Here is a 13,939-nt window from a genome sequence, read left to right on the forward strand (position 1 = left end):
AATTTGTGCTGCCTCTATCAATGACGATTTATTTCAGGAAATCTGTCTCCAATCTATCACAATATAGATCCATGATGGCGAACCTATGGCATATGTGCCACAGATGGCATGCAGAGCCATTTGTGCCGGCACGCAAGCCAGAGGCAAACTTACCTCATTGTGCATGAGTGCGCCTCACAGCTGATTTTCAGTCTGTTTGAGGCCTTTTTTAGCCTCCCAGAGGCTTGAGGAAAGCCTTTGCAGGCTGAAAAATAGACCCATTTCGTCACTTCCTGTATTTCCGGAAATACCAGAAGTGACAAAATGGGCCTATTTTTCGGCCTGCAAAGACTGCAGAAGCTGTCCTCAAGCCTCTGGGAGGATGAAAAAGGCCTCAAATGGGCCAAAAATCAGCTGGGAGGTGCAGTGCAGTTAAGGAGGCGGTGGGGGGGGGTATTGTGCATGCATGCAGAGGGGGCATGGGGGATGTGTGTGCATTGCCTTCTGGGTGCTGGCATGCAAGCGTGCAAGTGCAAGCACGCACACAATTTTTGGCACAGGAGCCAAAAAAGGTTAGCCATCACTGATATAGATTATCGTCAATTTAACAACTATCATTGAGCTGCAAAATAGAGTTTTAAATAGTGGCAGCCACTAAGCATGTCCATGCCTGATTTTACACTCCTTTTTCCTAGCGGGTAAGTGAATACCACAATTGCTAAGCAAAGAGATTGTCCGTGATTGGTGCAGAAGAAAAGGGTTTCTCTGTTTGTATGTATATAGCACGTGTATACATGTTATGTATGTGTATGGGTAGATATATACTGTCAGTGTTTCAGTGTTCCACTCCAACAAATAAGTCTGAGACAGACATCCTCTCCAAGGTTCCTTTTATTAGATTAGTAAACTGGCACATCTGGGAAATCCCAAATCTGAAAGTTCCAGATTTTCTTGCAATAAGTAAAAAAATCACAAACCCACCCCCTGCACCCATCATCATATCACATGCCCCAATCACTATCCTTCCCAACTTGAGACGTCCCCTTCACCAGGTGCAGAGATAACACGACCTTGACTTAGAAAAAGAATGCTATTATGTCTAACCACATACACTCCAAGAAATTCCCCCCTCCCATTTGCCCAGGCTCAAGAAGGTGGCAGCATAGACACGCCTGGAGCTAATATGGCTTCCAAAGCTGACATATACTTTCTTTGGAGAGCAGGCAACAGTTTTTGGTTTTTAATATAAGTGCTCACAGTAAAAAAAACAACATGACAATAAAAATAAAAGTATCTTCTTTCTTATGCACTTACCTGAAATTCTGCATGAATTGGGCAAACACCTCTGTCCTTTCTGCCAGAGGAACGATGATATTGATCAATGACTGGGAGATGTCCACGGTCTCCGTCTTCACTTTCATGAGGGGGCCAAATGGACGAAAGAGCGAAACATGCCTGTATTCCATGTCGTCCGCTTTCTTGTAGAACAATTCATACTGGGAGCCTTTGTCTCTCTCCGTGCGGTAATAACCTGGTGGAAGATTTAAAAGAAGGAATCAATGCAAGTCATAGATTTTTACAGGCAGGCCAGAAAAGACCGGAAAACATGTCCTGGTGCATTCCCTAAGGACATTTGCCATTGACTCACTACTACAGGTAATCCTGAACTTACAACCATTTGTTTAGCAGCCATCTGAGAGCTACAACGGCACTGAAAAAGTGACTTACGGCTGTTTTTCCACATTTACGATGGTTGCAGCTTCCCCATGGTCAAATTTGTGCTCTGGGCAACTGGCTCACATTTATGATGGTTGCAGTGTCTCCAGGATGACGCAATCCCCTTTTGTGACCTTTGGACAAGCCAAGTCAATGGAGAAGCCAGATTTGCTTAACCATGTTCTGACCTAGGCTTCCTTAGAAAGCATAAAACACAATCTTAAGTCCCGGCAAAAGCTCTTCTTATTTCCATGGCTCTGAGTTACGTTCATTCACAGCCTGCAAGGCTTCACAAACTTTCAGGGGAATGTTTAGAAACACCCACTGTCATGCCCTTGTTGGAATCTGATTCCGAGGGGGGGGGGGGTCGAGCAGCTGACAGGGAGTGGGACTGTGGCTCCAGTGGCTGTGGACAAAACAGGGGAAGGGTACAGTCTGGCTGGGCATTCAGAGGAAGACCCAGGCCCACCCCCTGTTCATCCTAGGACATGCAGGGAGGAACACATAAGGGACCAATGGGAGTTGAGTGGTTTACAGGGGAGGAAAGAGCCCTGATTCCCTTCATTGGTTGCAGCTAGGAGAACAGGATATAAGTGAGGTGTCTGCACACAGCTCCTTGCTGGAAGCAAAGCGTGCATTATCTTAGTGGAGCCTTATCTGGGTTTTGGCGTCCTCCCAACTGTGGGTGCTGCATTATCCTTTGAAAGTCTGCAATTTATCATCCTGGCCTGCCGTGTTAATTACTTCAGTGTGGTTTGCGTTGTGGTTTTTTTATTTCTAATTATCTTTACTTTGGGTTCGGACTGCATTTCTGCCCTTTGTAGACTGTTTTTTGAAGTGTTTGTTATCCAGCCGAGGATAATTGGACATTGGGGCCAAGTTGGAGGCATTAAAGGGAATTTATTCTATTTATGTGACTTAGTTATTTTTGTGTCACACCCTGGGTCGTTATACCCACCTTATCACACTTGGAATGTGGCCAGAGAACCAATTGCCAGACGCAGGGCAAGGCCAAACTTGACACAGAATCCAACAGAACTTTTCAAAGCTTGAACTGACCAGACAAATTAATTGCTTCCTGCAAAAGCTCGCGTCCTGTTCGCTCCTCTTTTATGTCCTATGAGAGGGGTCAATCACCTCCGAGATGTGGCCTTACTCCTGAGTCGACCCTGCTTTCTCAATTGTTCTTGTCTTCTGGTAGCCCTGTGCATGCGCAGGCTGGGAACTGGCTGCAGAAACTCCCCTGCCTCACTGCTGTCTGAACCCGAAGGCAGCTGCTGACTGCCAACCTGCCCTGGCCCATCCCTGCCTTCGATGCAGAGCCCTTGTCTGAGCCTTCCTCAGCCTCCAGACCCAGCCAAGGTTCCTCCCCAACCTCCTCACTACTGTCTGACTCAGCTGCCAGCTGTGTCAGTTGCCAGCTGGCCACAACAAACAACCTGGTTACTAAGTTCACAACTGCAATGATTCACTTAACAACGGTGGCAAGAAAGGTCATAAAATGGGGGGAAACTCACAACAACTGTCTCAACTGTCATTGTAAGTTGAGGACTCTCTATATGCATGAACCTGCTCAACAACTAGCCAACCAACCATGGTTTGAAAGATTCGCAACTCAGTGTGACTTATCTATCTTTCATACATTAACCCAGGATTTAGAAAGACTTGGCTTAGAATCCAGCCAGGTCCATAGTTTTAAAACCTTCCTTAAAACATTAAACAAGAAATGAAAACTGGAACCACGACCAGTTGGCAAAAGAAATATGGTATTCATACATACAAGGAGTCCATCTGTTTCAAGGTCTTTACCCAACTGGGCCAGGTTTTTGGTTAAATCTTGCTTCAAAGCCAAAGTAGGTAAGATATGATTCTACAAAGCAGCTCATGAGATTCTTGCAACATCAATATAAGTGTAGAACAATTCATACCAATAGAGGAAAGGGTTTTTTTTCTTCTTCTTTTCCAGAAAACATGAGTCTCCTGCTGTAAATTCTGGCATGCAAAAATACAGCCCAGGGAGGAAAGTTCAGAATGAGATCATCTGGCACATTTTTTTCATTAGGTAATTTTTGGAATGATTCGGGGTGATTTTTACAGAAATGGGGGATGACTTGAGCCAGCCTAAGTGACACATTCATTCTCTTCAACAAAAGTAACATTTCTACAAACCAGTTTATAAAATTCTATGGCTACCACTTCATCATCTAGATTGAGGAGGAGGAGGAGGAGGAGGAGGAGGAGGAGGAGGAGGAGGAGGAGGAGGAGGAAGAGGAGGAGGAGGAGGAGGGAGATCAACTGATGGAACAGAAATTGCCTTCAGGGACTTCTGGTTTGAAGGGCTTCAGCGACAGACAGAAATCCGCAATCGTGTGTGGTTTCTGTCTGGGCTCGCCGCTGGAGCGCCCTGAGCCGGCTGGTTTCAGGGCTAAGCCACCCCATAGAAGTGGTGAAGAGTGGGGAGACCACCAGCAGGGTTGAGGAGAGCCACATCTCTCCTCCTCAGCTGGCCATTACTCCCTTTCCCAAAGTCGGTTGTAATGGTGGTCAGAAATGGTCACCACAAAGGAGAACTCGACCGGAAAAGAATGTGCAGGAGGAAGATAAGAAGTGAAAGTTTTGGCTCACTGGGTTAAATTGCAAAAGCAACAACTAAGATACCCTGGAATTTAAACTTACAAAAAATAACATCGCTCCCAAAGAAGAGTCGGAAGCAGCGAAGGAAAGTGAAAAGGGAAAGGTTTGGCTTTTTTTTTTCTTCTCTCTCCTTCCGTATACTGACAACTAAGAGACTTAAATAAGAAACCGGAAAAATCCACTTTGACATCAATAGGCAATTAAGCTGAAAATAAAACAAAATGCCAAAGGGATAATAAAGATTTCTGGACATTAAAAATATTCTTTTTCATAAGCAGGAAGGGAGAGAAAAAGAATAAGGGCAGGATCTGGAAGAGGGAGGAGACTGCCTGGAATTAAAAAGAATCTACAGTAAAACTTCAACAAGACTTCTAAAAGATACATTTTAACTGAAACTTTGCAACTAAATAGTAACCCCAGGAAGAGAAAGTGGAAAAAAAAGAGCAAAAAAGAAACAGCTTGCATGTATTTGGATTATTTGGTGATCTTTGGATTCTTGGTTATTATATTTGAATGACTAAAATCAATCGGGTGGTTGTTTAAAAATTTATACAATGGCACCACTTCTGGATGAATTGAAAACGGAACTTAAAAAGTACAAAGAAGATGCATAAGAAGGGAAGGGTTCTTTTGGCTTCGTTTTTCAATTCTTAGAAATGGAGATTTGGAACTATGAGAAACAACAAGAAAAGACTGCAAAACAAGAAGACTGGGACAAAGAAGAAGCCATCTTTAATGAACAAGCAATTTTATGTGGGGGAGAAAAAGGAAAGCGGGGAAAGAGAATGGAGAATTTAAGACTTAAAAAAACAACCAAAGAAAAGAAAAATAATTTGAAAAATAAGTATAATACTGGAAAGCAACAGAAAAGGGGAATACAGAAGAGAGAAATAGAGGTAGAGAGACAAGGGAGTAAAAAGGGGAGAGAGAAGAAGAGAGGGAAGAAGGAAAGGAAAAGAAGTTACAAAGGACTGGAGCAAGATATAGAGAAACAGGACCTATTTAGAGATAATGGGTGAAAATCTAACTGAAAAAGGGATTCTGTAAAGGTACATAAGATTGTATTATATTAGTAATAGAAATAACTTTAGAAAATTGGAAACAACGTATGATTAAAATGAGGGATAAAATAGTGTAATTTAGTGAAATGTTTGTGAATAAAATAAGTGAAATAAAATAAATGAGAAAATTGAATTAGGAAGGAACGGGAACATTTTAATTAGTTAATGTTTTATAAAATATAAGTGAAGAGGGGGGAATTAACTATGGAAAGCTTATAATTGTTCCCATAGAAGTATGATATTTAATTGAAAAGTAATGTTAAAGATGTTAAAACTTTAATGAATATTAATATTAATGATAGAATTGAATTGGAATGGAATGTTGTTTTAATTATATACATTTATATATTTTTTCTTTTTTAAAGAATACAGTGTGTATTTTAAGAATGTACCAAGCAGAATCCAAATGGAAGTTATGTATTATATTGAATGTTACAACTTTAGGGAAAAGATATAAAGGCGTCATACTCCAATCAGTAACTACAGGAAAAATTTTGTTTAATGAGAAAAGATAATAGATAATTGAAACAGGACAGACAAAAAATATAAATACAATGATTTGAATTGAGATGAGATAATTAAAATAAAATTGAGAAAATTAAAAGAGGGAGAAGTTATGCAGAAAATGTAAAATAGTAATAAGATATGGAATAGAATATAAAAATGAGCATGAACCTGAATTTGTGTCTGTACGAAGAAATGTAACCTGGGATTATGCTACTTTCAAAAAAGATGTTTTATTTGTATTTTTTTTACTCTTTGTGAAAACTCAAATAAAATTTACAAAAAAAAAAAAAGAATTTAAATGTAATCACCATCACAAAGGCTGCAAAGAATTCTGCAGTAAAAGAATCATATGCCGTCTGAGGGCAAAAGTTTCAAGGAAGAAATTTTGTGAAAGGGTCTTTCACGTACTTATATCAATTACTGTTGAAAACAACGAATGAAATCACTGTAATTCCCCTTAGTCAAGTTTTTGGTGACCAATTGTTCATGATTAATTTTTCCATGTTCTTTTTTTGTTGTACTTGTGTTTTGGTCTGTGACCGCAAATAAAGTATTATTATTATAATAACCAATGAATGAAATTCAAATGGTAAAAGCAATACACAAGGCATGAGAAGACGGATACTTAACTTCAATGCACAAAGGAAAGCCAAAGTTAAGTTTTTTTTTAAAAAAAAAATCCCTTTGTTTTATGACCACAACAGTTTCATGGGGATTTCCGCTGATTTTGTTCCAGATGTTTTATTGTTTAATAACAGGCGCACACACACACACACACACACACACACACACACACACACACACAAAGATTATGGCTGCACAATTATGGCTGCATAATTCCCATTGCAGGGTACATCTGATACGAATCCTGGCATGTAAAATTTCCTGCCAACTAGGCACCCTAAATCAGAATTATGAAGTTTGTTATCTCGCAAGTAGAGTAAGCCGAAAATTAAGTCTATTTTGGCTACAGTACTGAGGCATGTTGTGTCCTTCCACCGCTTATCAAATTCTTCTTCTGTTCCTTCTTTGTAACCTCCAGGTTTTAACAAACACTTTTTTCCCTTTTTGGGTTACTCTGTTCAGTAAGCCCTCAAAAGCATTAGTTAGGATATAGGATAAAACAGCTTTAAAAAAGCACCCAAATTTAAGAAGAGAATCACTCTTTCTCCCAAGAATTAGGATTTTCTGACCTTTAGGGACATGGCCAAGTTCACCAGAGTCCTAACATCATTTAATTTATTATGAGGAATGAGGCACCCTAATGCCTTTAGTGCTTTGGCAAATCTAGTATGTTTCTCAAAATATCTTTTTCCTCCAACCATCTATTTATGAACTGGGGCAAGGGCTGGGTGAATGGATGATCTGCATTAGTTTTTTTGTTATTGACAGAGAGCAGGAGAGAGAGAGAAGGAGGGAGAAAGGAAGGAAGCAAGGGAGGGGGAGAGGGAGAAAGAGAGAGGAGAGAGGGAGAAAGGAAGGCAGGGAGGAAGGCAGGGAGGGAGAGAGGGAAAGAGAGAGAAGAGAGAAAGAAAGACAGACAGAGGGAGGGAGGGAGGAAGAGAAAGAAATAGAGGAAAGAAGGAAGGAAGAGAGAGACAGACAGAGACAGAGGGAGGAAGAGAAATAAAGAAAGAGAAAGAGGAAGAGGAAGGGAGGAAGAGAGAAAGAAAGATGGAGGGAGAGAGGGAGGGAGAGAGAGAGGGAGGAAGAAAAAGAAATAAAGAGAGAAGGAGGGAGGGACAGAAGGAGAGAGAGAGAGAGAAAGGAAGGAAGGAAGGAAGGAAGGAAGGAAGGAAGGAAGGAAGGAAGAAAGAAAGAAAGAAAGAAAGAAAGAAAGAAAGAAAGAAAGAAAGAAAGAAAGAAAGAAAGAAAGAAAGAAAGAAAGAAAGAAAGAAGTAGTTAAAGCACCAGGCTAGAAACCAGGAGATGGTGAGTTCTAGTCCCACCTTAGCCATGAAAGCCAGCTGGTGACTTTGGCCAGTCCCCCTCTCTCAGCCCAAACCACCCCACAGGTTGTTGTTGTGGGGTAAATAAGAGGAGGGAGGTATGTTGGACACATTGGAGGAGGGAGGTATGTTGGACACATTGGCTGCCTTGAGTGATTTGCAAAAATGACATAGGCAGGATACAGATAGATCAATGAAATTGGAATCCTACTCCACTAAGACCAAACTTTCTCCGGTCTTGCACCTGGCTGCATTCTTCTGAATGACACCTGGGCTCTCTTATCCCCAGTCCTGCTTCCCACCCAGACAATTCCTGCAGTCCAAGCAGATGGAATTTAAAGTTCAACCTCCGCTGGGAAGGCGGGATTTGATCTCCTCTGATTATGCGGTTACAGTAAAGCTCCGGAGAATCGTTTAAGCAACGATTTCAGAGCATCCAACTCAAAACCTTGGAAGGTTTGAAAATCTGAAGCCAATCTTTTCTTGGGGCTATTATTGGTCTTTTTTTTAGCATGATGTACACTGTTCAATGCGTCCCTTTTACACTGTAAATGCGTAGGGATGCGGTGGTTCAGTGGCTAAGATGCTGAGCTTGTTGATCAGAAAGGTTGGCAGTTCGAATCCCTAGCGCCACGTAACGGAGGGAGCTCCCATTCCTTGTCCCAGCTTCTGCCAACCTAGTAGTTTGAAAGCACGTGAAAAAAATGCAAGTAGAAAAATAGGGAGTACTTTGGTGGGAAGGTAACAGTGTTCCTCTGTGCGCATTCGAAGGCGTTTAGTCCTACCAGCCACATGACCACGGAGACATCTTCGGACAGCGCTAGCTCTTCAGCTTTGTAACAGAGATGAGCACCGCCCCCTGGGGCCAGAAACGATCAGCAGGGATGTGCAAGGGGAACCTTTACCTTTACACTGTTCCTAAAGTTTCAATAGTTGGAATTGGCATTAAAATACACAGCAGTTTGGTCAACAATAGTTACTTGTGGGGAACATCTAACCTAGTAGCTAACTGTGAGTAGGAAGGGGGAATTTTCCATTTGCCTGGAACAAGTCCATGGTGCTTCAACTAAATTACAAAACGCCAAACATCCCATCTGATTGAAATCTAAAAAGGAGAAGACACAAATGCCAGTTGACCCACAAATGATCTCAAACAAACTGAGCAAAACACTTTTACGCGGTGCTCATTTCTTGGCTGCACCGAAAGCTGACAAAGTAAGGAAGCTTGAGGTTTGCAAAAGGAAGTGGTAAGCTCTAAACATTTACTGCCTGAACTGTGTTCCCTGTAAGGATTGCGGAATGATTCCCCAATACCTGTAACTACAGAGTTTGGAAACATCTGCCTTTGGCTAGCTTTCAGTTTAAAGCTTTTGACCATAGGAAATTACACCAGGAAGCTAAACTCAAGAACACAACAGACGTGTAAGCCATGGATATTCAAGAATGCAACTCGTGCATGAAAATGTTGTAATTTCAGAGGAGTGGTATTCAGAACAGAGTGGAATATCAGCCAGCATTTTAAATAACTGCAGATATTTATTACTATGGAGATGTGGAGGAACTGAGCTCACGTCTTGGAAATGTCCCAAATGCAATCTCCACCATAAACATTTTTAAGTGAGCCGATAAAATAATGTTTTATGGGCAAGTTTTGGAATCCAAGTGGGACCCAGAAGAGAATTTCTCAGTTCTGCTGTCTGAAGATCTAGGCAACTGGACTTTCTTGGGTTTTGTTTTGTTTTTGTCTTTGAAAACGTTTCACTTCTCATCCAAGAAGCTTCTTTGGTTCATGGGGGAAAAAAAAGACTTTGGAAAAAGTACAAAAAAGAGCAACTAAGATGATTAAAGGCCTGGAGAATAAAACATATGAAGAACAGTTGGAGTATTTTGGTTTGACTAGTCTAGAGAAAAGAAGAATTAGGGGTGACATGATAGCAGTCTTCCAGTATCTGAGGGGCTGCCACAAAGAAGAGGGAGGGGTCCAGCTATTCTCCAAAGCTCCTGAAGGCAGGACAAGAAACAATGGATGGAAACTAACCAAGGAGAGAAGTAACCTGGAATTAAGGAGGAATTTCCCAGCAGTGAAGACAATTAAACAGTGGAAGAGCTTGCTACCAGAAGTTGTGGTTGTTTCACCACTGGAGGTTTTTAAGAAGAGACTGGACAGTCACTTGTCTGAGATGGTGTAGGGTCTCCTGCTTGAGTAGGGGGCTGGACTAGAAGATCTCTAAGCTCCCTTCCAGCTCTATTCTGATTCTGATTTGTCTTTTAGAAAAAGAAAATCACCACTATAAACTTCTTAGAAATCAGAAAAATCAACCGGTTAGGCTATTTCATATCTCTCTCCTCTATAGTTTGAATAGTTTGCCTTCTCTTTCAAGGCTTATTCTATCCTAGCTTCAAAACGCCAGAGCGAGCGAAGAAAATCCAATTTATTCACGGGTCTCAGGCAAGATAAAAACATTAAAAGCATTCAAATTCACTATTAACATGAGTCACTGTCTGGGACCCAGCTAATGAACTGGAGGAAGAGAAAGCAGCAGATCCAGTGTGTTTTGCCAAAGCAAACTGTGTGGATCATTAAGTAGACTCAGTAAGAGATATTTAAGACCTGAAGCTCAAAGTACCCCTACCTTAAGACGCCTAAAACAGATAGCAAACATTGAGCAAGTTGTGTCATTAAATAAATAGACAGTTAATGGACTTGCTGGCAGAAACTGTAAAGCATAACCCATGAACCACGTGTTGTGACCTACTGAATATTTGATCTTTCTTTTGGCCTTCAGATCTGAAGTAGAGCTACGGTGGACAATCATGCATGGCAGGTAAGTCACAAACTAGGACGGCATAGTTTTCTAGTTTAGAAAAAAAAATAGATGGTCAACAACAACAACAAGATGGAAGAGAATCTTTGTAGCTCAGGGTTGAAATTTGGAGTCCTCAGTGCTCTCTGAGCTTGAATTATCCTTGGGATTTCAGACCCCTGAATGCAATATAGCATCACAATTACGCAGTATGATAGACTTGCAGGGCTGGCGCAATGTGTAACATGTTCACATTCGTGCAATATAACGTAATGTCATGCACATATATGTAGAGAGGATTGTGTGTTTGTTAGTATGATTACTGGGCTAGGGATTTCCTTTCTTTCACTGTGAGTTATTGAGGTGTATTTGTGTAGGGGGGAGCGTACTAAGGGAGGCTCAGCCAATCTCACTCATTGTACACATGTTGTGCACTGACAATAAAGGTTTGAAATGAGCTTGGTTGGTTTTCTTGCAGACGCTTCTTTACCCAACTAGGTCACATCATCGATGCTGTTCATGATGAGATTTGCCCCTCCCCAAAGAAGTATGAAACTGTCAGAATATGGAGCTTTCAGAAAGAGATACAGAGGTGGAACCTGGGCCATTCATCAGCCCTCAGATGGAGAGCCAACAGCCCCCAGGTTGGGAGGCGGCTGATGAGAAAGAGGAGGAACAGCTGGGTCCAGTGACTGATGTGCAGATGCACAGAAGGCAGAGGAGAGGAGAGCAGTGGAGATCTATAGGCTGGTCTTGGGAAGGAAGTGCTACTGCTGCTAAGCTCTGGCGATAAAAGGCAGGGGGCAGAGATGAATAGGTGTGGCCAACATCTATCTATCTCCCAGCCTGGAAAAGAGACACTTTTGCCAGGGCTGTTGGCGCTCTTAATAAAGGAATGATTGCTTCAACTACAGAGGGTTTGTTGTGTTTGAGGAGCTGGGTCAGAACAGCTAGGTGGAAACATACCTTCTACAAAATCGCTTTCACTGTAAAGCTGCCGCTCCCCGATTCCGTCTTCTTCCTCTTGACCTTCTTCGTCTGGATTGTTGATCACCTCTAGGCCGGCCTCAATCACTTCCACCAGCTCATCTCGCTTATCTTTTCGGACAGGCTTCTCCTCCGGGTGGCGGGTGAGTCCCATCTCCAACTGGTAGACCTTCATGGAAGTAAAGCTCTCAAAAGGAATGGCGGCGTACTCGCTGGGCAGCTTGGCACCGGCACTCACTTCCGCTTTGTCAATCTGAGAATGCAGGTACTCTAACAGGTCGTTGGAGGTTTGCTCCTTGACAGCCGGAGAGCCCACGCTTTGGACTTTGGGGTTTTTCTTATCCTGCAACAGCTTCAATTTCTCACTCATCTCTTGAAGTTCCAGCTTCAGCTGGGCAATTTGACGCTTGAGGCTGGCAGCCCTGTTTTGGTAGTGCTCCTCCTGCTCTTGGAGGAGGGCTTGGTAATGCTCCTTACCGAAGTGATCCCCTCCTCTGAGGCCAGGAAGTGATCGGTTGCTTTCGGTCGGCGGGGCGCACTCCAGGAGATACATGATCAGCAACAGACTCAACAGCAAAGCCAGCCCGACAAAAAGCCATCGCGTTCTGGCTTGAAACATTAATCCTCTCCTGGGCATCCTTAGAGCACTGTGTTCCTACTCCGAATCAACAAACAAAGCTGATCTGTGAAGGTCATTCCTTGCTATCTGAAAGGAGCCATCATTTTGGAGGCAAATCAAGTGGGCGCTCAATTTGTCACAGCCACACATGGAAGAAGAAACCTTCAACAGTCCTCTTGTACATCTCCAGATTGGGCTTAAATCCCCAAATGAGGCTGACTTCCATTCCTGCCAGCAACTGCCATCCAATAGGCTGACGTGCCTCTCGTTTAAATAAGGGTTGTTTGCACCAATAGGAAAGCTTGTTGTTACAAGAAAGTCACCTGCCCTTGGTTTTCCAACGGGGCACCTTTAAGTTCATCGATCAACTTGCATGAAAAAATAAAGGAGAAACCCTCTGGAAAGACTGACGTTCTTACTGGCCCTGGAGTAGGTCTGAGCTCCTCCATGGAGGAGGCACTTCCCCAAAAAAGAAAAGTTAGTATCTCAGCAATACCAGAGAGTTAGCACGATATTTTCATCCAACCTTTCTCCTTCTCCTTTGCGCTTCTTGGGAGTCCAGGATATGAGTCAGCAAAATACACGAAAAGCCTAATATTAAATCAGGAGGGGAAAAAAAAAATACTTGGTTAGAACTACAAAGCAACCAGACAACTAGAAAGCACATAAAAGCAATGCCTTAATATCCTAAAAAAATATTTATTTATTTTTATTTATTTAATTTTATTTGGTTTGTCAATTGTTTACAAGATGATAGGTATAAGTAAAAATATAGTTATGAATATATGGATACATATAAGAAAAATAAAAGAGACAATAGGACAGGGATGGTAGGCACGCTGGTGCGCTAATGCACGTCCCCTATTGCCTCCCCCTATAATTTAGATGTAATGAATTGCGTAAATTTACGGCTAGGCTAGAATAGGGAAAAATGGTAATGCTGACATATTTTGGACTTTACTCATTGACCAGCTCCTTCTTAGGGAAACATATTTTGAAGGAAAAAAAAAACTATAACTGGTCTGCCAAAACCCATTCCATGAGCCATTTTCCCTTTCCCAAGAAGCATCTAAGCTAGCGCTTTTTTTTTATTGCTAAATAAAATCTGGAAAGGGGAAAAAATAGTCACCAAATTCTTCATTACCAATTCAAAAGGACTTTGAAATGTGAAGAATTTTGGAATGACAAAAAGTTTTGTTAGGATAACTTCTATAACTGGGGTTCTCAAAAAAGAAAATAGCGTTGAATGTGTTGACAAAAGAACTGTTAAAGATCCAGACTCCCCTTGTTAGAATTCTCCCTGTATTAGCTCATGTTCTGAGGGTAACATTTTTCCACAGCAGTGGTCAATTCTTTTGCAACCAATGCACAGAGACACATAGCCTCAAGACATCTTTAAAAACTACTGATAGCAACCTTCTCTGGGTATGAATTAAAGAATGAGTGGAAGCTTTCCGAGGCCAGCGGTATCTTCCTGTGAAGTCCTTGAGCAGGAACCATGAGTAATAAGAAGGCAGAAGATCTACATAGAAAGTTGATAAATGGAAACCACATAAATGCCAAGGTTGAGAAAGATCTACTAACATTCAACGAAATGGAGCTGAATGGGACGATAATCATAGACAGTGGGGCCACCGGGAATTGCAAGAGATCATGTGAGGAAGATAGCAAGGTTCTCCTGAT

General features: G+C 41.9%; 1 protein-coding gene across 1 annotated transcript in view; it reads right to left on the reverse strand.

Moving 5' to 3' along the window:
* The window catches only part of CSGALNACT2 (chondroitin sulfate N-acetylgalactosaminyltransferase 2), a 46,298-nt gene that overhangs the window by 13,619 nt on the left and 18,740 nt on the right, over window positions 1–13,939 (reverse strand). The window contains exons 2-3 of the mRNA XM_087932155.1: window positions 11,617–12,847; window positions 1,294–1,510 (exon numbers count right to left, since the gene is read on the reverse strand). Coding sequence (XP_087788281.1) covers window positions 1,294–1,510; window positions 11,617–12,274 — 875 coding nt within the window. The 5' untranslated portion in view covers window positions 12,275–12,847. The remainder of the gene's footprint in view (window positions 1–1,293; window positions 1,511–11,616; window positions 12,848–13,939) is intronic.

The sequence above is a fragment of the Pseudonaja textilis genome, chromosome 4 (assembly GCF_049901715.1).
Source record: "Pseudonaja textilis isolate UNSWEBS1 chromosome 4, rPseTex1.2, whole genome shotgun sequence".
Lineage (NCBI taxonomy): Eukaryota > Metazoa > Chordata > Lepidosauria > Squamata > Elapidae > Pseudonaja > Pseudonaja textilis.